Raw genomic sequence first — 25,325 nt, forward strand, 5'->3', positions numbered from 1 at the left:
GCAAGTGAACTTTCAATTTCTGGAAGGCCACCTCAGCATCCGGCCCCCATTCAAACCTTGCCTTCTTCTTAATGGCCTGGAAGAAGTATAAGCATTTGTCGCCTGATCGGCTTAGAAATCTTCCCAAGGTCGCCAGACAACGTGTTAACTTCTGAACCTCTCGCACGGTATGAGGCAACTGCATATCGATGACCGCCTGCACCTTCTCAGGGTTCGCCTCTATTCCTCTCTGATTGATAAGGAATCCGAGAAATTTCCCACACTCAACTCCAAATACACATTTCTTGGGATTGAGCATGACATGGTGCCGCCTGATTGTGGCGAAAGTTTCTCGGAGGTCCGACAGATGATCTGTCTGAAGCTTAGACTTGACAATCATATCATCAATGTATGCCTCGACGTTTCTCCCGATTTGATCAAAGAAAACAGTGTTTATCATTCGCTGGAAGGTGGCCGGGGCATTCTTAAGACCGAACGGCATAATCGTGTAACAGTATAACCCTTGATCAGTGACGAAGGCCGTCTTCTCCTGATCTTTCTTCCATAAAGGAATTTGATGGAAACTAGAGTAGGCGTCCATAAAGCTCATTAAAGCATGGCCGGCTGTTGAGTCGACCAGGTTATCAATTTTAGGCAGAGGGTAACTGTCTTTGGGGCACGCCTTGTTTAAATCTGTGTAGTCTACACACATTCGCCAGGTGCCATTCGACTTTTTAACAAGCACCACATTTGCAACCCAGTCTGGGAAGTGACATTGCCGAATGAACCCTGCATCAAGTAGTTTTTTAACTTCGGCGGCTGCCGCCTGACTTCTTTCTTTGTCATGGTTCCGCTTTTTCTGCCTTACCGGCTTCTTTTTCTGATCCACAACCAGTTTATGTACCGCCAGGTCAGGACTAATGCCTGGCATTTCGTGGACTTCGAATGCAAAGATGTCCTTGTATTCTTTCAATAATTTGTGCAAATCGTCACCCAGGACTCTTAGAGCAGTCGTCCCAACTTTGACTGTTCGGTCAGGACGTGAGTCGTCTAAGATCAGGTCCGTATGCTCACCAGCCGGCTGAGGGCGGAATTCGTCCGACCGCTCCTCTGCCAATGATTGCTATTTTCTGTCTTTTCTTGCGGCCCCCGTCTGGGCTGCCTTTCTCTTCTTGCCGCCTGCTTCTTGAACAGGCGCACTCTCCTTGACATTGTCAAGGTCTATTTTTCCACCACTTGATCCAGCAGTCATAACAGTGGGCTTGATATCCGAGAGATAGCACTCTCGGGCCATCCTCTGATCTCCCCTTAGGGACCCGACTGTTCCATTATCCCTCTCAAACTTGAGAAACATAAGAGATAGGATTATAACAGCCTTGGAATTATTCAGGGTTGGTCGTCCCAGAATCATGTTGTAGGCCGAGAGTTCTTCTACTACCAGGAACCGGACTACCATGTGTCGTCCTTCCCCTTTCTCACCCAGGCGGATGGGTAAATCCACTCGTCCCACTGGGTGGACGACTCCTCCTCCAAACCCTACTAAAGGGTGGGATGCTGGATGTATGCAATCAGTCTGATATTTTAATTTTGACAGACATTTGCTACTGATAAGATCTGAGGAGCTTCCAGTATCTATAAGGATTCGACCAACTCTCTGGTTGGCCACTTTACACTCAATAACGATAGGGTCGTCATGCGGCCCCCTTACCCCTCCTAGATCTTCTTCAGTGATGATAATCTCAGGAAATGAATATTTGGAGGGTCGTTCTTGGTGAATGGAATTTACATCTAGCCGTCTGATATTGTCTTTGTTGCCCCTAATAGTGGGACCGCCTCCTGCGAAGCCGCCTGCAATGGTGTAGACGACTGCATCATCTGTATCAGAGTTGTCGGCCTATTGACTCTTTTTGGCTGACTTCTTTTTCGAGGAAGTATTCCCCGTAGATTTCTTGACATAAGTGTCAAGATCGCCCTGCTCAGCCAGGCGGTCCAGATACCGCATGAGACTAATGCATTCGTTGGTTTGATGACCAACATCTTCATGATAATCACAGAATTTTTCTTGGTTTCGGTTGCTTGCAGAACCCTTCATGGGGACCGGCTTCTCAATTGTCCTTGCTAAACGCATACTTTGGGGAGTATGGTTTGAATTCTTTTTTCTTCTTCTGGGCCGGCTGTTTAGAGGAATCAGTCGCCCAGACCTCTTTTCTTTTCTTCTTATCTTTGTTCGACAACTGTTTCTGTCGCCCTTCTTTTTTGTCGAACTTTTTCCCGTCCGACTGTTTTGTACTACAAAGATCATTCGCCTGTATATAAGCTTCTGCTTCAATCAAGGCCTCTTGAAGAGTCGCCACCCTCTTTCGGACCAAATCAAATTTGAATGTCGATCCGTCTTTGAGGCCTCTGAAAAAGTCAGTATAGGCTACTTCATCCGATAACCCTTGAATCTGTATTCTCATCAGGTTAAACCGCTTGATGTAAGAAAGAAGCCTCTCCTTCTCGCCCTGCTGAATCGTTCCTAAATCAAGGGTCGTCTTCTTCGAAAGGATGTTCATGGCAAAGTTGGAGGTGAATAAGTAAGCAAGCGTCCTGAAGTTATTCACACAACCAGTCGGCAGGTTGCCGAACCATTGTTGTGCGATTCCTTTGAGAGTCGCTGAGAAACACTTGCACCAAGTAGGATCATCCAACCCTTGAAGGTACATCAGGTTGGTGAATGCCATCAAATGGTCTTCTGGGTTAGTAGTGTCGTCATAGGCGCCTACTAATACATTTTTCACTTTGGCCGGCTGAGCGGCTTCAGCAATTTCCTTGGAGAAGGCCGACGGCTGTTCCCCAAGTCTAAGCAACCGTAGCTGCCAGTCCATAGGTTGGAAATTCTTTGCTGCATGCCCACCAAATAGAGGTGGCTGCAAAAAATATTGTTGTTGCGGTACAAATGGTAAGTATGGTACCGCCTGGTCACTATGAAAGCCGGACTGACGGGAGGTACCGCCTGACTGACTCTCATGATGCGACTGAGTATGCCTCATCGAGGTGCGTAGACTGTCTTGGAAGTTTGAAGTAGAGGCGACTCTGACAATCGGTCATTCTTTTTCTGCTCTAGCAATAGCCGAGCATCCGTGTATGTTTTCTTCGACCCGTCCGCCTGAATATGACGAACAGGTTTCCTCTTTCCTGGAGTTGGAAAGCGGTACTTTGTGAAATTAAGGGCAGGCGGCTCCCACTTCCTAGAGTTAGGATGAGGGGTCGCCTCTCGCCCCTGAACTGGCTTCCTCTTCCCTGAAGTGGAAGGCTTCTTAGTCGACTGTTCCTTGGCCAGAGCAGGCTTCTTGTTGAGCAACTCTTGAATCTCTCCCTTGAAGCCCCTCATGAAGGTCATGAGTTCGTTCCTTGTAATGGGAGCAGACCCATAAGCCGGCTGCTGCTGAACAGGCAGTGCGCCTGCTGGATCACTGAGTCCAGTTTGAAGATGTTCCCGTTCCCTCCTTTCGGTATGACGGGTGCGTCGGGCCCTTAGGGTCCCGTCTGAAGCTGTGTGAGCTTCAACTTCAAATTCATTCTCAGTATCGTGCTCCGACTAAACTTGAGGGTCGTCTAGGGGACGCCTCTCTTCAGGAGTCGGTACAGACGTGGATGCCATCTCAGAAGTACTCTCCCCACAGACGGCGCCAAGATGTTTTGGGGTTTTCTGATGTCCTGCGGGAGAGTTACAATTCCAAGACTGGAACCGGACGCCTGTACCTGCAAAACAAACGGATGCACCGGATGATTGGAGATCCGCCTCCGACGGTCAAGTTAGCACTTGATTAAGGAGTAATTAATGTGGAAATTAAAGTGATTGGGTCTCTCTAGGTGAGAGTGTTTAATGTGCGTAATCTCCTTTAATGAGGATTAAGGGAGGTATTTATAACCTTGGGAAACGTGCCAATCCTAGGTTTAGGTTAACCTAGGGCTGATTGGGCTTCCCTCGGAAGTTGGGCCTGGGTGGCCGGTTTCTCCATTAGGCATGGAGTATGCCACGTGTCATGACATAATAGGTCCAGGGTGGACGAATAAGCGTGTGCCACGTGGCAAGCCCTGATAGTTCCAACCGGGGGACACTTGGCAGGACTTGATTGGCCCACGTGACGCATTCCGATTGGTGGGAGCAAAATCCCCTAATCAGTTATCTATTCCAACAAAAGGAGCACATATAAGGTTATACCGATTTGTTCTGTATGTTGTATCAAATACAAGAACATCTCCGTATATTTTGTAATCCTCTAACATCATTGCATCTCTCCAAAAAATGTTGGAAATTCTACCTTCTTTGTCGAATTTCACTCTAAAATATTAGTTAGGATCTTCTTTTTGTTCTTCGATCAGAATATTCACTAATGTCTGAGCATCTCCAGCCTCTATTTGTTCCATTCTTAGTCTTGAGCAGAAATTGAGGTGATCTACAACACTATGCCCCAAGTTTTCTTCTCCATTAGCTTCTGTACACATGTAATTATATGTGTCCATTGTTGAAAGTCCTGCAGATTTCATTGTTTTAATTGCTTCTGCCTTTTCTATTGTTACTTCTCTCTCAGATCGATGCAAATAATGCCACTGCTTTCTAGTTAGTTCATGATTATGCTGTAACACATGTGACACCACCTTAAATTTTCCATCATCATTCATTTTTGTTCTTAGGCTTGCCTTGCATTTAGTTCTTGTAATGGAGACTTGTCGTGGTTTTCTTTGTTTTAAATCCTTGTTATCTTCATCAACCATTAGAACCATATTTGTCTTCTTTGCAGCAGTATGTCTTTTTCCTTCCGCAGAACACACATAGTACTTCTCTGTGACTATACGTGTGTGTAAGCGATACCTTGTTGTATGCTTTCTTATTGAAAATCCCACTGTAGAAGCATGTAGACTGTACAAGTCATAAATTTCTTGATAAGTGTCTCTTTCCACTCCAACTAATTATCCTTCCATATCTAAACCAGTGATATCTATTGGTTTTGGATTTATATCTGTGCATTAGTAGAATAAGAGATATTTAGCATTTTCTTGTAACAATTGTAACCAAAATCACAATTACAGCATGAACAAAATCACAAGCAAGTACCTAGAGGCATGAGAACATGGGAGCATAAGGTTATTCACTTAAGCATATGCATAAAGAATAAGTTATTTAGTACAGAGGTATATAATACCAGTAACTTCTGTATTAATAAAGGTAACATTTGTAATGATATTAGTAACTTTTGTACCAAGAGACATGCATAAATGCTTTTATAAATAAACATATAGTCAATGTAACTTTTGCCATAATATATGTAACTTTTGCCTTAATATATGTCACATTTATAGAATTTTACCTTCGTCTTCATCTACTGGTTGTCCTTCTTCATCTAGTGTGTTCGGAATAACTTGATCTTCATCTTCTAATGTATTTGAAACACCTTGATTTTCAATATCTGCATTAATTATTGAAAATTAAATCAAAATTTTAAGCAAAAACAAACAATAGGTTAGTATTTTTTTAGATTATTACCTTATATTTGAATTTCTGGAACTTTTGAGTTTTGAATGTTATCATCATTAAATTCATCAAAATCATCAACGAAATTCTCTGCTTCACCTTCTCTGAATGTTTGATTGAGGTCGAAACTCCATGTTTTCTCTGGATGTTGCGTTAATGGTGGTCGATTTTCTCTTTGTAATTGCAGAAATTCGCGCATTAGGTTTTTGTAATTGGAAGCTTTGGAGGTTTCCGGCATTGTTGATCGAAAATTGTAGATTTCTCTCTCCTCCATGGTTGCTTGGTGAAGGAGCTTTGAATCTGGAAAATTGGAGTTTTCTCTCTCCTCTATTGTTGTTTGCTGAAGAAGATGTTAGTTATTTTGGAAAAAGGAAAAAAAAAAATTACTGTTCACACGTGCGAAAAACCGGTTGTTCAGTATTTTACTGCACACCGGTTGTATGTAAAACTTTTTGTTAATTAATTTTGATTTTTAACATTCCTAGAAAGATTATACAAATCTTTGTAAGATCTTAGGATATTATGCTAAAGGATCGATACTTCGGTATCAAATTTAAATATACTTACCTAATTAATTTATTTAAATATATCATTGGAAAAAATTGAGGTAAAATGAAAGACAAGATGCTTAGTATTTTACTCCGTAATTAGATGTTAATAAAAATCAAAACAAACAAATACAAAAACTTCACGATCATACTTGTAAAGAGTTGTCGCAAGAACTAGTTGAGTAGTTGAGAGGACGGAACAATTATTATTGTTGAAAAGCAAAACACATAGGACTATGGTAAAAAGACTAGGATTTACTACTAAAAGTAATGAAAATAAGCTTCACTCCAACGAACTTTTAGAACCAGCATATGTAATACCAAAGATATTCCGAAACTGACTCAATTCGAAAGCATTCCTAGACTTGATCCCATAATCACTTTCCAACGCCTCGAGACAATACCTCATCCTGATTCCTACGAAGGTGAGTTCTGGGAGTTGGAGGAATTTTGAGACAAAAGAATGTACTGATGAGCTTGTCATTTTGGAAAAACTAATGATCAGGCACACATTACCACAACATAACATTAGTGTACTAACCTTTTCATTGGCTCATTTTTTTGAGGACTTTGGAAGGCTAAAAGGACTGTTTTCTTTCTCGATGTCTAGTCCTACAATACTCTCTACTTGTCGAGAGATTTTTAGCAAGTCTCTTAAACTTTTTTGAAGCTCATCAAAGGTTTCAACTATCTCGGTTTTAACACTGATCAACCCTACGTTAATTTCTTGTGAATGAGACATGTTTACAAGAGTTTAGGGTTGAAGTTTAGGTAAATGTGAATAGGAAAGAGTTAAATTGATGATATTATATACTGCTGCCTGCTGGTGGAAGAACTGAATAGTTTTGGAAATCGATCAACAGTTAAAGTATTGGACTAATCAATGACTTGTGCATGCATGTGATTTCTAGCACGACTTTACAAATTCATGCATTGATTTTGATTGTAAAAATTGAAGAGATGTTTCATGTCCATTTAATTTTTTGTAAATATTACTCGTACATATTTCTTTCAATTCCCACACGGTCTACAAGACTACATTGATCAAATTAGTCCAATACTACTTTTTTCAATACTCTCCATACTCTTTCGTCCCACTAGTGTTGCCCCAATCTTCATATCCTTTTTAGTAGTCCCATTAATGTTGGTCCACCTCAAAACTATATGGGAATGAGTAGCCCCTTAGCCTTATATTGTGGTGGTAACTCTTGAATTATTTCAATGTGGGATTTTATTACCACTACAATGTCATTGTAATTGGAAGAGAGAAAGACGTAGGATGATAAATTCACGACCCAAAACACCTTCCGTCCCTTGAAATGACTATTAAAAAATTAATATAGATACAAAATCAATGAGAAGAGAGCTGAGGGACCCAAAACACTAAAAATAAAAGGAGTGACAAATTAAAGTACAATACTAAATTAACTCTTGGGAACCTGCTGAGGTTCTTAAGAGTATATTACTCGAATTTGGATTATTTTAAACGTTTTCCAAGCAACCTATATACATGTATGTATTCTTAAGGTCTAACCAATGAATTAAATTAACTCTTGGGAACCTGGCCTGCTGAATATTTACTACTATAATTAATACATATACTAATTACATTATTGTCTAATTTCCAAGACAATTCTAATTAGACTTGTTTCTGCACTTTTGTATTCTCCTCAACACAAATAGTTTCTAACTCAAGTATATAACAACTTTGGCCAAAATAAGTCTCTAACTATATACTTGCCAAAAAAAAAAAAAAAAAAAAAAACTCTCAAAATGTCAAGTATACACCAAATTCAGCTAGAAAAAGTAGTGGTCACAACCCATGTAATTTCTACCATGGAACAACTCGATCAAAGCCTAAGAGAATTGCTATGGCTCACTACTCAACACGAGGGCTTAAAGCGTATCATAGGACTCGATATCGAAAAACACTACAAACCAACCTCCTCCACTTCCTCTTCCTCTAGACCAGGAGGTACCGAAAAGGTTGCTACACTAATGTTATGTTGCGGAAACTCTTGCCTTATCATCCAACTACTTCACATGGACTCACTTTACGCGACTTGTTATATCTCCGAGTTCCTCCAACTACAAGAGTTAACCTTCGTAGGTGTTAGAATTCAGCATTGCCTTGAGGCATTGGAGAGGGATTACGGAATCAAGTGTAGGAACGCGTTGGATTTGGGTCAATTACCGCGAATATTAGGTAGTAACGACAAGTGCTTAGAGGGGTACACATTGATTGATTTAGCTTCTAAGGTAGCGAAAATGCACAACTTTTTGGACTTAAAGGTGGCTAGACGTATTTGTAATGGTGCTGATCTATGTGACTGGGGTGTAACGACTTTATCGTTACGACAAATTGAGGCTGCAACGTTACGTGCTTATTTATGCTTCTATGCAAGCAACTACTTGTATGATGGCTATTGCAAGCGTTTTGAATTCTGGGATCACGATTATGATCACTATTATACGATGTCAAGATTTCAGAAATTTGTAGAATGTTTGGTCTATTGGTTTTGGCTTATGGTGTGGTTTGTTTCTATGATCTGTAGGAATTTTTATTGAATTCTCTTTGATTAGTGTTGTGATTGGTATAAGGAATTTCATCTAAGCTATGCTTGTATGTTGAACATGGATTTTGATGTCTACTTTAGTTTAATTAGTGTTATGGTGTGTTTTTTTTTTTTTTTTTTTTCTTTTCTCTTCTATATCAGTACTTGTTGAATTTAATTTTGTTCTTTAAGTAATTCAAAGTAGATTGCAAAATGGATCGGATGAGAAACTTTCTTGTGTGTCATAGTTGATGGCTTGGATACTCAATTGGTTTCTAGTTTTCAATATAACCATTTACAGAGTACTCTTCGTTGTATGCTTTCATTAAAGACTTATTTTGCTAGCCTAAAACACAATATATGAGAAGATATATCAGTTTGTAATACTACCTCCATTACGTATTATTTGCAACGATTAAACATAATCTCTATTCAATGCTTCAACGCATTGATTAATTCCAACACCAACAAAGGAATATCTTAACCATTGAAGTGGATGGACAATATACATTGCTCAAATAATGAATAAGACATAAATTGTTTTTAAAATTTTAACTTCTGGTTGGAGAGCTCAATAGTCTTGAAAATTGACCGTTCATTTTAGTGTGCTAGGAATACCAACTATGTAGCTTTGTATATGCGTTGAATCTTATATTAGTACGGAGTGCAACTTTATAGATTCATGCATTAATTTGATTTAGAAATTACTCGTAAAAGATTTTTTGTATACCTCACATTTACTCCACTATCTTAGAAATTATCAATTGAGATGTTCTTATTATGATTATAATCAATTATGCACCTTTAATTTATATTTTATATTATACGGAGTATCCAATAAATTAAACAATAAACCCGTTGGCCTGTTGACCGTTCCTATTCCAAAATTAATGTCACTTCTTATCATATATATTAACAAAATCTATGACACACGTACAATTCCTTTCATCTCACCAGAATTGCCGTATCCCTCTTAAGATAGTCGAAGCATGCAAACACCTAAAGCAATGTCAAATTTAGAGCATCACTTAGTAATAGGAGGATTAGATATCACCACCAAAGTAATCAACAAGTCCAACATGGCTGAGCTAGATCAAGGCTTAAGAGATTTGTTAGCAACAGCCCGAAAAGACGGTGCAAGCCGTACAATAGGGCTGGACATAGAGAAACGATACCTAGATAACCTAAACTCTTATATATCAGGCCGCCATATACCCATACAAGAATTCGTATCTGCAATAATGTTATGTTGCGGGGACTTCTGCCTCATCATTCAGCTGTGTAATAATATGTCCTCACCCGAGGTTAGCATGGTATCTAAATTGGTTTCGAAATTCCTTGAGCTCCAAGAGTTGACATTCGGGGGTGTCGGGATCAAACACTGTATCGAGGCATTGGAGACGATTTTTGGGATTAAGTGTAGGGATGCAATGGATTTGCGCGACTTGGCAGCTATTGTTACACAGTCTAACATCTTAAGGACCTATAAACTGGTTGATTTGGCTCTTTTAGTCGGTAATCAAGTGTTTTATAAGGATGAATTATTGACTAAATGTAATGGTGCAGCTCTTAGTGATTGGAGCTGTGGTACATTATCTCGTCACCAAATTGAAGCCGCGACTTGGAGAGCTTATCTTGCCTTCTATATAGGCAACCACTTCTATGCTAGAAATTAGAAAGTATCAAAGTGGAAATTCCCTGTTTCTCAATTTGTTTTTCATGGGGGCATTTTCGTGAATAAATCAACAACTTTTTCATTATTGTTGGCTCCACAATTGAATAAATTAAAGTTAAATATAAAGTTGAATAAAGCTTTTAGTTTATTAATGAAAATGTCATGTGAGAAACAAACATGAGAAACTGGGGCATCCTCGTATCAAAGAATCTGAAATCTTTCTTTCTGTTAATTTTTTTTTCCTTAGGTTTTGTTTGTCTAAGCATAATGCGTAAGCTCTTTACTTTCGATGTTCATGGTTAGTTATCTTGCTCCATCTTGTTTAAGGCTGAATATTAATGAAGAATTTCAGTTTTCCTTAACATAGTTATGATGTTTTGGGGGGTTATACATTAAAATAGTTATGTACTTCATATGAATGTTGGACAATAATTATATAATTGTCATATAAATGTAAATTTACTCAAAGAATACGGAATTTAAACAATAGTTAACTTCAAACCAATTGAATTCATCAATTAAACTAAACCAATAATATTGACTACTAAACCTATTAACAATGAAAATTCTTATATACATCCCGGTGCAAGGTATACCAAGAATATTTCTTGCTCGTTTGATTACTGTTTTGTTTCTATTAGAGTCGATAGAAAAAGAGTAATAATAGCATGGCACTTTGAATTCGATATGAGAAATTTTTTTTCTATTTTCTTTTCAAAACATTCGATTGGGTATCGAAAGAGTAGTATGAGACGAAGAGTATTCCTGATTTTTTTATATCAGGAGTCCGTTGTAGCGTCACAAACTTTTTTTATGAAAAAAACTCTATTTATGTTTGAAAGAGTACAAAAAATTTCTTCCTTTTTTTTTCGGATCAAAAAGAAACTTTGGGATTGCTGAACTACAAACGAAATAAATATCAAGCAACGGAGCCATCATAGTATTTTTGAACTCCTACGAAAAGAAGGGTGGTAATTGGATAATTTACTGATCTGGATCTGATCGATTCGATATTTTCTCCTTTTTCAACAGAAAATAAAAAAAAGTAAATTCCATTGTAGAGCCGTATGCAATGTGAAAAAGATGCACGTACGGTTGTTCAATTCTATATTTTTCGTGTTATTCCGTATTTTTTTTTTCTCTTCGCCTCATTGTGTTGTGCGAGATAGAAGAACTCTTTTTAGGGTATATCATCAGGGTAATGATTCATCAACCCGCGAGCTCTTTTTATGAGGCCCAAACGGGAGAATTTCTCCTGGAAGCGGAAGAACTTTTGAAATTGCGCGAAACCCTCACAAGGGTTTATGGACAAAGAACGGGGAAACCCTTATGGATTATATCCGAAGATATGGAAAGGGATGTTTTTATGTCAGCAACAGAAGCCCAAGCCCATGGAATTATTGATCTTGTCGCGGTCGAATAAAATGAATAAAAAAAGCGAAACATTTTAAATTTTATCTTGTTACTGGGTTTACCATATTCTGGGTTTAATATTCTATTAACTAGAAATACTTTCGGTTAGGATTGATCTAAATCAGCCCATTATGTATACGATTCAGCATGCCAACTATTAAACAACTTATTAGAAACACAAGACAGCCAATCAGAAATGTAACGAAATCCCCCGCGCTTCAGGGATGCCCTCAGCGCCGAGGAACATGTACTAGGGTGTATGTGTGACTCGTTCCGATTATGAGCTGGAACAAAAACAAAAGAAATAATTTTTCCAGTATCAATGATCAGTACTGGTGAATGGAATAGTATAAAACTCCTGTCACTATCTAAAACGAATAAAATGAAAAAGATCTATTCATCTATTGAGTATGAAATTTATGGTTTCTGTCAGTCTAAATCGGATTTAAGATACGACAATTAAAATTTCCCATTGGTAGCGAACGTTATCCATTTAGCGGGGAATCCTTTTTTAAGAGCAAAAAATTCATGCTCCCATTTTTAGAAGAACGAACTAACAGGGTCAGCTATCCAGCTAACTTTCAAAATTAAATACCGTTACTGTATAGGTGGATCTCATTGTGAAAGACCTATTACTAGATAATTCATGGGTAGAGCCAAAATGTTTGAACTGTACAAGTTATTAATAAGATTCTGGAAATGAAGTAGAAGTAAAGGGCTCCGGTGTATAGAAAGGACCTCACCGTTTAAAAAGGAACCATAGAAACGAAGGAACCCACTATTTCTTTAATCATCTATATTTAACTTGAATTTACATTTTTTTAGTTACTTTTGTTTGATACATTAATACAATTTTTCTTTTTTTTTTGTCTTGTTTTAAGGTGAAATGTCAAAAAAAAAAAAGAAAAAAATAGTGGTTGGGAAGGTTATAGTAGCAAAAGCCATTGGAATTTTTATTTTATACATTGGAAAAATCCGTTTTGTTATTGATAGACCAGGAGAAAAAAGAATAACTCAAAGAAAGAAAATTAATAAGTTATTCATCAAAGTTACATTTATTCAATGACTAGAGTTAAACGAGGATATATAGCTCGAAGACGCAGAAACAAAATTCGTCTTTTTGGATCAAGCTTTCGAGGGGCTCATTCAAGACTTACTCGAACTATTGCTCAACAGAAAATAAGAGCTTTGGTTTCGTCTCATCGGGATAGCGATAGACAAAAGAGAGATTTTCGCCGTTTGTGGATCACTCGGAGTTTTCAAGTGTATTAATTAAATCATCAAATTAAATAAGTGAAACACTCGAATGTAAAAAAAATCTTCCTAGATAATTAATATAGTACCTCCCTCGTACAAATCCTCTTCAAGTCACGGCCAATACATGTATTCTTCTCAGCCTCTTCGTCCCTGGGATGCTGCCTCGACTGCTTCTTAACATGTGTGTAAAAATTCTCGGAGGTCTTGTCTAAAGCAAGAGCATGAAGCCTAATGATGGAAGATTTGTGCTTGGAATAGAATTGTTAGCGCCGGAAAAGGAAGCCGTGGCAGCTTGAGTGCTTGACTCACCGACCTCGTATGTCGAGATTAGGAAAACTCGTTGTTGATTAGGGATACATGGAAACGGTGAAGCCATGGTTAACTATTTTGGTTGCTTAATGAAATTTAATTGATTAAGTTTTCTAAGCCTTAGAATAATTCTTTCAATCAACCACTAAGGATATACTTATAGGATTTGCAAAAACTAATAGAGATATAATTTTTCGATTTTTTTTTAACGATAATGAAAACGAATTTAACAAAATTAAACAAGAATTAATTGGGGAAGGGCTAAGAATCCAAATACATGAATATAACAAAATCAAACTGAAATTTTGTTTATTTTTATTTATTATTGATTTATTTTAGACAAAATAAATTTAATTAAAGAAGATAAAATAAATTCAAAGAATTAGTTCGGACACTATAAAGTTAAAAGTAAGTTTTTCAAACAATAATTCAAGCTAAAATCTAATCATATCTTTCAACCTACTCGGCATAATGGGCAGGAAAATGAATCTATAAATTAAATAAATTGTCTATTCACTACGTATGTAACTATCACATGAGATATATAAGTATACATAGTGTATTATAAGCTCATGCAGATGACCTCAACTTTAAAGAATTAAAGAGATGACTCTAATGTCTTTATACTTTTTCAAGTTGAAATTTTATTTTTCCTCACAAAAAGCACCTGTAAATCTAAAAAATTATGTAGTTGAATAACTTTTTTCAAAATTTAAAACTAATTAGATTATGTATGTGAAGAAAATATAGAACTTTAAATATGTAGAAACAATGATGAAATCGCTCCTTTCTATATTGCTAATCAACACCACTAAAAGTACCCTCCAACTAATATTTTTCCTATTAAAAAACTACTTATCCACCTATTCAATGCAATATATTCCGTCGATCTTTCATTCATTAATTTTTTTTTTTCAATTAATCTTATTTTAAACTATATTCAATTAACAACCAAAAAAAAAAAATCTTAAAATTCATGTTTAATATCTTAAACTATGTTCAATTTTATATTTATTTTTTTATTTTTAAGGGTGTTGAGTGTTGACAAATGAAATAAGAGTTAAGGGTAAGTAGTTTGGTCCATACATATGAAGAGAAAAAGTCCATGAATAAAAGAAGGCAATAAAACAAAGTTCACATCATCATGTACACATAAAAACATGTACTTGCAAACTCAATGGAAATCACACACATCAAACCACCAATAAAACCCAACACCAACCTACACAAACACAACACCACCCAAAATTAATAAAAAGCCCAATAAATTTGACATACATTTTCCACTTTCCTCCTTAATTAAAAAACCGCTCTCTTAAACCCGACCCCACCTCCATTAAAATCCAACTTCCTTCCTCTGATTAAATTCCACGGCTACCATTTACTCTTCCTTCTTCATCATCTTCATCTTATTCTTTACTTCGTCTTCCTCCACCATTTTCTCTCTCCTCACCCCTTTCTCTCTCTCTCTCTCTCATCACGTGACTTCTTCATGCCGACGTGCGGCGACGCAGACGCGGTGGCGCGTGCTCTCACGTGCCGTAACAGCACGTCGGCAGCTCACATAAAGCTCATCTCATCCCTCGTTATCTTCGCCACGAGTATCGCCGGAATTTCATTCCCAGTCATTCTCGCGAAATCATTTGCCGGGAAACCAGCCTACGACAGGGCTACTTTGGTAATTAAGTGTTACGCAGCAGGGGTAATCTTGTCAACTTCACTCGTGCATGTATTACCCGACGCCTTCGACGCGCTGGGTGATTGCGTGGTTGCCACGCGCCACCCTTGGAAGGACTTCCCCTTCGCGGGGCTCGTAACGCTTATCGGGGCGCTACTTGCTTTACTAGTTGATCTCGCGGCGAATTCCTCCCATGCGGAGGTACACGCGCGTGGGGGGTATACGCAGCTGGATGGCCCACACTGCCACGGTGGCAGTGGGGAAGGGAAGGTGGAGATGGTGGTGGTGGTGAGGGAGAATGGTGACGTGGTGGAGGAGAGAGAGAGTGAGAAAGTGGCGGCGGCCGAGGAAGAGGCAAGGGAGAAAATGAGGCAGAGAATGGTGTCACAAGTGTTGGAGATAGGAATAATATTTCATTCGGTGATCATTGGGGTGACCATGGGTATGTCACAAAATGTTTGTACAATAAAACCACTTGTTGCTGCTCTTTCTTTTCATCAAATTTTTGAAGGCATGGGACTTGGTGGTTGCATTGCTCAGGTACTCTAATTTAAATGTCATAACTTCACTTCTTAATCTATTAATTACACGTGTTCACTAGATTATAAATAGGTTTGTTGGTTCTTATAACTTACATTAGGCCGTCGCTATACAACTAGGAAGTAGGAAGATTTACCATACAACGGTTGCATTGAACAACTTATCTAGTACGAGTGTACGACGTTGTTGACAATAGGCGTATAGATTGTAGTTTTGTATGCCACATTAATTAGTGGTGGAAACGTGGAATCACTAATTCACTATATAAGTTAGGAGTGTAAGTCGGGGTTCTATTATAGGACGTTGATAGTGGGTAGACTAGTCACAATACTACTATGTTTCAAGTGCCGTGATTCATAAAGTCACTTACTTTGAAAAGAAAAATAAAATGGGACCTCATCTTTTGTATTTTGTGGGGTTGTACTATGGAATTAGAGCTTATAATGACGACTAGTAACATTGACCATTAATTTACCTATATCGTCTTAGAGAGGATTCCGATCTAATAAGATCCTTCATCTTACCTATGAACAATATAGTGCTTAATTTAATGCTTGATTTAGCAAATCACACTCTTGTTCACGTTGCTGTTATTTTACCACCATTTATGTATTTCATGAAAAAGTTGTTGCTTTTCCTAATAATAAGAAATGGTGTACAAGAATAGTATATGATTTATGATTGGATTCTCAAAATGTTATTGTTCAAATTAAGTGATCTCTTTGATTTACTATATGATTTTCTTCCTAACTTATTAGGTAAGGTAATGCTTATGTCATGTGTACAATTTCCTCAGTTTGCATCATGAAGTGGTCTTGGATAATACTTCATTGATTATGATGCATGTTCTATCAGTTTATATAATCTATTTTCATCTCAAAATAGTGAATGTAACTAATAGCATTATGTACATTTATAGAAGTAGCACTAAATTAAGAATGTGTTGATACCATCTACCAGGCAGGATTCAGCTTCAAGACAACAGCCTACATGTGCTTCATGTTTTCAGTTACGACGCCGGTGGGGATAATTTTGGGGATGATCATATTTTCGTTGACAGGGTACGATGACAGCAGTGCTAACGCGTTGATTTCTGAGGGTTTGTTAGGTTCACTATCATCTGGTATACTCATATACATGGCTCTAGTCGATCTAATATCTGCAGATTTCTTCCATAACAAGTTGATGAGCTCAGAGACGAAGATGAAGAAGGGTTGTTATATTGCTCTGGTTCTTGGTTCTGCTTCTATGTCAATACTTGCTCTTTGGGCTTGAAAATTTTGTGCATATTTGTAACTCATGTAAGAATGTACTTGTACCTGTGGTAACTTTGATTATGCTAGAAATAGATCTACTTGCACTCGTAAATTATACTACAAAGTACTATGATCTATGGCGTTGTCCAGGCAGGGTAATTGAGTCTTAATTAGGTGCCTATTCAAGGCCAGTAGTACTTCAGAAAAGGGTGCACGTTCTAATATGTGCTCAACAAGAGTAATACTTAGACAATAAATTTAGATGAAAACATCGTAAGAACGAATTTTATGTCCTTAAATTGGATATTCACACCGCAATACAGAAGTATAAGCCTCACAAAATTTCCATATGAAGCTACCTTTTTATGTAAAATCATGAGATTAATCAAGTAATCTATCCATGCATGGAAAGAAAAATTGCAATAATAATTTCAGAATCCAGGTACACAATATACATGAAATAAATTGGACAAGACCAATTGAAATCAAAGGGCTGATGCACTGATGCTTCGCCTGTTGTCACTGTAGTAAGAAAGTAGAACAGACATCGGAAGCTGTTCTATGTTTGAAATGCTTGAACAGAATGAAATTATATGCCATTAGTGTGATTCAGTATCGTGTTTAGTTGCTAATATTGCTACCTAAGAAACAGCAGCTAGCAAAGGTTTAAGAGGTTTTAACAGTGTATCCATGAGCCAACCACAGTTCTAGGAAAATGTTTGCTGAATTGCAGATTACAAAGTTTTTTTCCACCCAAATACCAAATTCACAGGAGGTCAGAGATGATTTTACTCTAAAGTCCTAAATCAATTATGGCATACTTTTCAAAGCATCTTCTTGTGTTACGTCCAATTGTTGCACCATCTTCTTCCATCCGCTGATAGATAGATTCTAGACATCGGTTACAGAGCACAGGTCTAAAACAGTTTCTAGCAGGCACTTCAATCGAGAATCAGGACTTTATGATTCAGTACTTTCTATTCTTTGAGACACGAGATGAAGCACCTCTGCAACTGGCCTCCATCAAATTGGAGTTCTGCCACATTCAAGAATCTTACAGCAGAGTGTCAATCTGATAAATCTACAACACAGCATGAACATTGAGTATTTCATATCAAGCCTTATCTGTAGACTCTATAAGCAGAACTTGATCCTCTTCAAGCAGGCAAGCATCAATCACAACTGGTAGCAGTTCACTGAAACTCATGTACCTCAACTACCACTGCTTGAAAGTTGAAACACTTTTCCCGACTCTTGACTTCTTGATATCATCTAGCTTTGACAGCACTCTCAGCATAGCACAAGGTGGCCGTAATTTAAGTACTATTGGCCTTGAAGAGCTTTGAGGTTTGATCTTAGCTTATCTCATATCTGACTGAAATACTCTACATTACTATAAGACGGTGATATGCATATGTCAGGAACATTCAATTTGGAAAATTTTCAAATTTCCCAGCCTTAATATATGCTGATCAACAATCATAAAATCTAAATCCAAACCCAGGAGTAGACTGTTCAGTGTCAGCAACAGATGCCAAGACGGATACTTCTAACTTATATCACTTTTATTTAAAAGTGCAGGCACCTTTTTTGGCTGGCATTCTCCCATTTAGGAATTCATTACTCTCTATAAACTATGACCATCTTAACATGTATGCATAAGATGTTGCCCTGCTCTTGCAACTATGTTGTTTAGTAGTTATTTCAAACCAAAAGGCACAAGATAAAAAATCTAAATTTGAAAATAAATCAAAAGCAAGTATCTAACATAGGGGAAGCCCGGATCTTCTTTCATGTTTGCTTAGTTCAACCTGTTATCTTGTCCTCTCTCACCCAATGTTTTTCCTTATACAAAGAAGCCAATACAAAAATGTTGTAGGCTCAGGGACAATACAACTGAGTTGTATCCAGTGCAGAAACCAAGGTTAGGGGATTGGAGGATGGGCTGGCAATAAGTTGAGAGGACCTTCATACTTAAAAATAGAGTTCATGACCTCCATTCTCATGCCTTGTCTAAACAAAACCTCTCTTCATGCAAAATAATTCAAAACAAAGAAAATCAACAGCCTATCATAAAAGTTTGCAAGGTGTTTAATGTGTCTTGCTAACACCACATTTGGGGAAGAAAATGATTAGAATGAAAGATGTTGATAGCAAATCAACAAGACAAAGAAATATGCTTATTAAGCATGAGCTGCAAATCAAGACCTGGCATGAATTCTAATAACCAACCATTCAACAACACATGCAGGTATAACCAAGAAGGATATGGAACTAATTGTACAGTCAAAAGATTTCTAGACATGAATGAACCTCAGCTTTAGATCACAGAATGGTGTCTGCATTACCATTATTCTTCCAGAATACATAAATTAGTCAGTATCCAATGAAATGAAACATTTTTTATTTTATTTTATTTTTTTTATTTTTTTTTTAAAAAAAAAATAGCATGTTAGACTATTGCAAGTTTGAGCTTGTCTACATTCTTCTTCAAACTTGAAATATATAAAGAGAACTGACGCTCAATGACACATCATAGATCAATCCCCATCAGTTATCATCTAGATTCATAGTTTACATCATCTAAGAAATCTACCAGCCTGATTATAAAGAATACAAAGAGACCGAAAAATTCAACCATATTAGATATAACTTCACAATGTCACAAAGCCATTTTGGATCATGAACTGAAATACAAGAGCTTAAGAACACTCCACAGCTAAACTCAATTAGGGCATACCTTCTCAAGCAATTCCTCATGCTCAGTTCCAAAATTTGCTCCGTCTTGCTCCATCCTCTCACGCATTTCAGGGGCTATTTTTTCTGCAGCTGCATAGATCTGAAGCAATCCCAAGTAGGCAGTCGAAAGGAGAGATTGATCTTTCTTAAGCAAATGGAAAAATTGTTCAGCATTGTTAACATCCTTCTGTTCAATTAAATACTCAATAAAAGGATCAAGACTCCCAGCAAGTGGCTTCCATTGGTTAGCCATCGCCTTTTCCAAGTGCCTCAAAGCAGAATCGATCTGGCGTTTCCCCAGGAAATAATCCATGAAAAGGACATGGGCTTTCCATATTTTATTTCCAGATCTATCTGTGACATCCTTCAGCAATAGTTCAGCCTCCTCGAGCATATCATGCCTCAAGTAAGCACCTATAACAATAGTTGGGAGCCTGAGATCATAACTCTTATACTTAAAGTTCCAATCTTGGAAGTACTTTTTCAGAAGCTCAATATTGTCTAGCTTTGATAGAATGTGAAGCATAGTAAAGTAGCTTAAGTTGTTACAAGCTGAAAATTTTGACTTCATCTTATCCCATGCCCGAATGACAGACTCTAAATCACCAACACCAGCATACAGGCTAATCAAACGATGATAGCCAAAACGATCAGGATAGTTTGAATCACCCAAAATTTCCTCCGCCTTTTTCAAGGATGGAACAGCTTTCTGATACTGACCAGCTTTGACATATGCTGAGGCGAAGTTGCAGTATAGTTCCCACTCATCTTTAAGATTTTCCTGTCTTTGAGCCTCGTCCATAACTCGTTCTACACCCTCGAGATCATTTAAACATGAATAGCTATGCATCCATATTTGGTAGGAGATAAGACTTAAAGGGATGTTTCTCCGCTTCATTTTCTCTACAAGAAGAGGCACTTTCTCTGGCTCGTCTACTTTCATAAAGAGACCCATAAGATTGCTGAATGCCAATTCATTGGTATACTTCATCTCATCCATCTTTTCAAAAAGAGCCAATGCTTTATCAGTCATCTTTTCAGTACAGTAACAATTCAAAAGAACTCCATATATGGAGACTTTTTTCACTTCAGTAGGAAGACTATCAAAGTACTTCTCTGCTTCACAAATACCCTTAACTTTACAAAGTATATTCAAATGCAACGCATACTCATGCTCAAAATTTTCCTTCTCCATCCATTCAAGGATCTGTATGAAGCAAACATCACAAGCTTCAATTCCACAAAATCATAAATGATAAAACTCTTCTCCAACCATCACTATCATAGTGACATGTCAGGCACACATACATTCATACAAGCAAGCACCTAAAGGCTAAAACACGAACACGAAGACATAGCAATACAAATACTCAATCTAAACATAGGGGCCATATTTTTTTTTTAAAAAAACGTCATCTAGTAAAAATAATAGTCACTATTCATTATTTCATTCACATTTCACAATCCCTGAGACAAATGGGGCCAAGAAAACTCATTATATTATACAAAAGTGGCAATATAAGAAACTAAACACTGAAACATTAAGCACTGGAGAATAATCCCACATACTTCAAATTACCCAATTAAATTCCCAGACAATGGAATCAAAATCATGATTAAACAAATGAAAGCTTCAATCTTTAATTTCTACTAATACCCAATTAGAAACATAACAAAAAACAAACTATTAACTTCCACATAATAGAGTCATAATCAAACAAATGAAAGCTAAAATCTTTAATATCTACTAATACCCAATTAACAAAAATAGCAATTATAAAAATAAAAAATAGATAGATAAATAAATAAATAAAACATTAAATTAATAAGCTAAGTTACCTCAAGGCAATGGTCGTAGCGGCCAAACTTACGGAACTTCTTAATGCAATTAATAAGATCAAATTTGTTAAATTTTTGGGAATTTTTTCTGGAAATACTATCCAAAACATCGGAAATTTTCTCGCCGGTGGACCACACATTTGATAATCTAGTGTAAAGAGTATGTTTATTGAATTTCCGGCGAAATGCGGGTGATTTTTCCGGCGGAGAAGTTGACAGTTGCCGGAAAATCTGAGAAGCGCCGGAAATTAGACGGTTATTGTTGGTTGAAAGCTTGAGTATGCGGAGTATCGAGTGATGTATCATTTTGAGAGTGTGATTTTCTTTGTTTGTCAAATTGGGGTTTTACAAGGGCTTTGACTTTTGATTTTAACATACAGAGTAGAATGATGAAAAAGTGTCTCGGCTCGGGATCGAACCTCAACCTTAAAATTAAAGATGCTTAAAATTGAACCTTTTGAAGATGCGATCTTTTTCACTAAATTAATCTAACACTAATTAATTATATGGTCTAAAAATTCTAACTAGTTGTCTTAAACTCTTTTAAACTTGACATTTATATGGACTACTCCCTATGTTCCTATAAATTAGCACCCTTTGACCCAAAAAAAATGGGTTCATATACAGTCATCCTTTTTCTTACGGCTTTTATACATTACTAGTTCGCATCTTGCAATGATTACTAATTAGTTCTTTAATCATCCATAATGATGAGGTTGGTTGGTCTTATTGAAAAAAGAGAGTTGTCAATTAACAATCAAAGGCTAAATGTATAAAGGCTTACTATAGTAATTTCAAACATGAGTAGTTGAGTCAGAAAACTTAGATTTGATAAGACTTAGGGGGCGTTTGGTTCGCGCAGGGGAATCGGAATGGAATGAATCCAGGGAATGCAGGAGAAAGGAATGGGTTGACCCTGATTTAGCCTGGTTGTTTGGGTGTATCCAGGAAACGGAATGAACTGTTCATTGATTCCCTTTGTGACTGTTTGGTTCAAGCCAGGGAATGAAATTGTCATTTTTTAAATTCCTGTATTATATGATAAACCTGTGAAATCATGAATTAATACTTGAAGACCTTGTTATGAAAAAGTTAAGCAAAAAAAACTATAAAGACATTATAAAAAAAAAACTATAAATAACATTTTTCATGCTCCATTGATTACAAAGTACTTGTTCATAGATAAAAGTTCATACCAAAAGTATTCTAATAAGATTGACATTCAACCAAAGTCTTTGCCAATAATCCTTCCTAATACAAAACCATACATAAAACCATAACATAAAATTTATTAGGCACTACCATCACCGCTTCCTCCAAGAAGACTCTTAACATAAGCACCTTTCAAAGCATCCGGACACTTTGAAAATATCATGAGCTTGTTAGGTTGTGCGGTTAGAATGTTAGCCACTTCAAAAACTTGGGTAGGAGTGACACCTTCAAGATTAAAAGAGAGTAGTTCCTCTAGCACTTGTTCACTCTTTTCAACTAATTTTTGCTCTCTTTCATCCGCACGTTGTTCACGATCATCAGTGCGTGCCATCACAGTAGCCATAGTGGAAAGATGAACATTCATGTCTTTCATAAATGCTTGTAAGCTAGCGAGCTCATTAGAACTTCCGGCACCACCACTTCCTCTCTTACTTTTTTTTGTAGTGTTTTCAGTCTTGATCTTTTTATAAGGAGGAGAGGTAACAGTTTGAGTGACATTACCACTACATAGAACATCCTCATCATCACTTGAATCAAGTGTAACTTGTGGAGGGGCAACTTTTTCCAAGTTGTTGACTGCATCAGCAAAACCTTCAGCTGGTTTTCCAGTAGCATAGTCCTTGCCATAAATTTTCTCGAGTTCATGAAAGTGGGGGAAAGAAATTCCATACAAGTTTTTGCAATTAGGATGACTCTGGAAGACATAAAAATGCTCATCAACAACATCAAATACACAACATACAGTCATATCAAATGCAACAACCATATATTTCTAAATGTTGGTTCAATTTGACTAGGCATATTTTCCAATGAACAATTATAATCTCATAGCAATCAACCAATGTAATCAACAATCCATGAATTTCAACAAAAAAAAAAAAACAGATTACTCACTATAAAAGGACCTTAAAAGGGGGTGCACCTTGCAAAACTCGTCATAAACAGCCCGGTCCACAGAAACCATTTTTTTTTTCATCATCCCAAACGAATCCACTTGTATTTAACATTTGAGAAATAGCCCTAAACTTGGCTCCAAGTGTCTTAAGCCGAGAGTCAATGTGTGGTGTAGCCTTTAAACCACAACCAGGAAGAGCCTTACCTATGACCTCCTCCAAGCGAACCATATAACCGCTTCTGAATCCATTTTCACACCTCCAGTGAGGATCTACAGCTAGCTCTGACAATGCTTCCACAAGGACTTCATCTTCTTGAGCGGTCCAAAATCGTTTGTTTCTCCCCCTTCCACCTCCACTTGCACTACTTTCTTCCATAATACTACATTTGAACCATATTAACATGACATATACATAAGAATATACATAAGAGGATTGCATATATATAAGAATAAAATTAACATTGTTCAAAAAACAACCCCTTCTACCAAGTCTCAACAATACACCAAAAAGCATCATAAATTCAATGAATCTCCAGTGAGATAAAAGAACCTTCAAAGTTGATCTCAAATCCAGTTTAACTCCATTTAACCTTTAAGTTATAATTGTGAAGCTAAACCCACAATTTGAGGCAATTCTAAAGAAAGGGAGGAATTTCGAAGAAAATAGACTATACCCATTAACAAACTATGACAATAATCTGCAAATTTAGAGTCATTGGGTCAAAACTATGACAATAAGTACGGCAATCAACAGTTCATAGCATGAAATCCCCACCTCCAAGATTAGCATTTGGAGAACACAAACAGGTAAATAAAAAATTTCAACAATTCATGCAAATTATAAGCTCATAAGAGCATCAAAGTGTATAAAAGAAAGAAGAAGAAAAAAATCATTATTCATACTTGGAATAATTTTTTGAGGTGGGTTACCTTAAATCGGAAAGAAAGAGTTTATCGTCGATTTCAAGGAAGAGGAAATGCGCTGCAAGAAAACATCAACACATATACTGGTGGGTATTATAATGAAATTTAAAAAATCTAAAGATCACATCTACCTTCAACAAACACGAAAATAGCGAATTCTGAAGTTAGGGTTTACCTTGAACAAGCTGACGGTGATCGCTGACGGTGGTGGTCGCTGACGGTGGTCGCTGACGGTAGTCACTGACGGTGGTGGTCGCTGACGGTGCTCGCCGAGAGGAGATGAAGAAGAGGGGTGCTCAGAGAGAGGAGATGAAGAAGAAGGGTGCTCAGAGAGAGGAGATGAAGAAGTGGGTAAAGAAGAGGGGAATGGGAATGCAAAAGTCAGGGGGGGGGGGTAGGGAATGAGATTAGAGGGATTTTAGGTAAAGTGAAAAATAAAAAAGGGTAAAGGGAATGATTGAAATGGAAAAACAAACGACAAGAAACGGAATCATTCCCATTCCGTTTCCTGAAACCCCCCAACCAAACGCCCCCTTAGTAGTCACACACTATCTCTCATAAATTGTTAGACTTTCAGGTAAATTACATGTGTTTCTTAAAAATTTGCATCATACATTTTATTGAGAATAATTTGAAATTTGAATTGCATATGTGTGTATTTAATGCATGCTTTGTTTAATCATTCATGATAAATTACTAAAATTTCTTAATTTAACTAAAATTTACTTCGTTGAAGATGTTTTTTTTTTTTTTTTGAAAAAAGATGTGAATGATTTTTATGAAAAGATACATGCTATGGAATACAGGATTGTCACGATTAGAGTTGTCAATTCAGGAAAACGGGTCGGGTCAACTTGGGTTGGATCAATTCGGATTAATTCCATAACCTATGCGGGTCGGGTTTGGGTTGGGTCATACTTGAGTCGGGTCACGTCGGGTCATATTTCTTATCGGGTTTGGGTCGAATTTAGGTCGGGTTAATAAAAGG

General features: G+C 37.2%; 4 protein-coding genes across 5 annotated transcripts; 2 read left to right on the forward strand and 2 right to left on the reverse strand.

Annotated features, from left to right (window-relative positions):
* The first annotated feature begins 9,679 nt into the window (after positions 1–9,679).
* Positions 9,680–10,276, forward strand: LOC110732921. Its single transcript, XM_021912906.1, has one exon. It carries the CDS (start codon positions 9,680–9,682, stop codon positions 10,274–10,276), a length of 597 nt encoding a protein of 198 aa, XP_021768598.1.
* Positions 10,277–14,746: 4,470 nt separating this feature from the next.
* LOC110733020 (zinc transporter 6, chloroplastic-like) lies at positions 14,747–16,859 on the forward strand. Its single transcript, XM_021913028.1, has 2 exons — positions 14,747–15,472; positions 16,433–16,859. The coding sequence occupies exons 1-2, from the start codon at positions 14,747–14,749 to the stop codon at positions 16,745–16,747; spliced, it is 1,041 nt and encodes a 346-aa protein (XP_021768720.1). The 3' UTR covers positions 16,748–16,859.
* Positions 16,860–16,971: 112 nt separating this feature from the next.
* LOC110733019 (pentatricopeptide repeat-containing protein At4g01990, mitochondrial-like) lies at positions 16,972–21,777 on the reverse strand. The gene is made up of 2 exons (XM_021913027.1): positions 21,307–21,777; positions 16,972–20,674 (listed from the first exon to the last, which is right to left on the reverse strand). The coding sequence occupies exons 1-2, from the start codon at positions 21,610–21,612 to the stop codon at positions 19,454–19,456; spliced, it is 1,527 nt and encodes a 508-aa protein (XP_021768719.1). The 5' UTR covers positions 21,613–21,777; the 3' UTR covers positions 16,972–19,453.
* A 667-nt stretch (positions 21,778–22,444) lies between these two features.
* On the reverse strand, positions 22,445–24,869 carry LOC110733021. Of its 2 annotated transcripts, XM_021913030.1 has the most exons (4): positions 24,513–24,869; positions 24,344–24,395; positions 23,441–23,793; positions 22,445–23,212 (listed from the first exon to the last, which is right to left on the reverse strand). In XM_021913030.1, exons 3-4 carry the CDS (start codon positions 23,495–23,497, stop codon positions 22,598–22,600), a joined length of 672 nt encoding a protein of 223 aa, XP_021768722.1. In that variant the 5' UTR covers positions 23,498–23,793; positions 24,344–24,395; positions 24,513–24,869; the 3' UTR covers positions 22,445–22,597. The 2 variants fall into 2 exon arrangements, with proteins under 2 accessions (XP_021768722.1, XP_021768721.1); XM_021913029.1 differs by having other exon boundaries at positions 22,445–23,793.
* Between the last annotated feature and the right edge of the window lie 456 nt (positions 24,870–25,325).

Source organism: Chenopodium quinoa, unplaced genomic scaffold (genome assembly GCF_001683475.1).
Source record: "Chenopodium quinoa cultivar QQ74 unplaced genomic scaffold, ASM168347v1, whole genome shotgun sequence".
Classification (NCBI taxonomy): Eukaryota; Viridiplantae; Streptophyta; class Magnoliopsida; order Caryophyllales; family Amaranthaceae; genus Chenopodium; species Chenopodium quinoa.

Bases quoted from the DNA above. Each gene is read 5' to 3' on its own strand.
- LOC110733021 (XM_021913029.1), bottom strand. From the start codon at position 23,284: ATGGTTGTTGCATTTGATATGACTGTATGTTGTGTATTTGATGTTGTT.
- LOC110733020 (XM_021913028.1), top strand. From the start codon at position 14,747: ATGCCGACGTGCGGCGACGCAGACGCGGTGGCGCGTGCTCTCACGTGC. The intron at 15,473-16,432 runs GTACTCTAATTT...ACCATCTACCAG, and splicing joins TTGGTGGTTGCATTGCTCAG to GCAGGATTCAGCTTCAAGAC.
- LOC110733019 (XM_021913027.1), bottom strand. From the start codon at position 21,612: ATGATACATCACTCGATACTCCGCATACTCAAGCTTTCAACCAACAAT. The intron at 20,675-21,306 runs GTAACTTAGCTT...TGCTTCATACAG, and splicing joins GCTACGACCATTGCCTTGAG to ATCCTTGAATGGATGGAGAA.
- LOC110732921 (XM_021912906.1), top strand. From the start codon at position 9,680: ATGGCTGAGCTAGATCAAGGCTTAAGAGATTTGTTAGCAACAGCCCGA.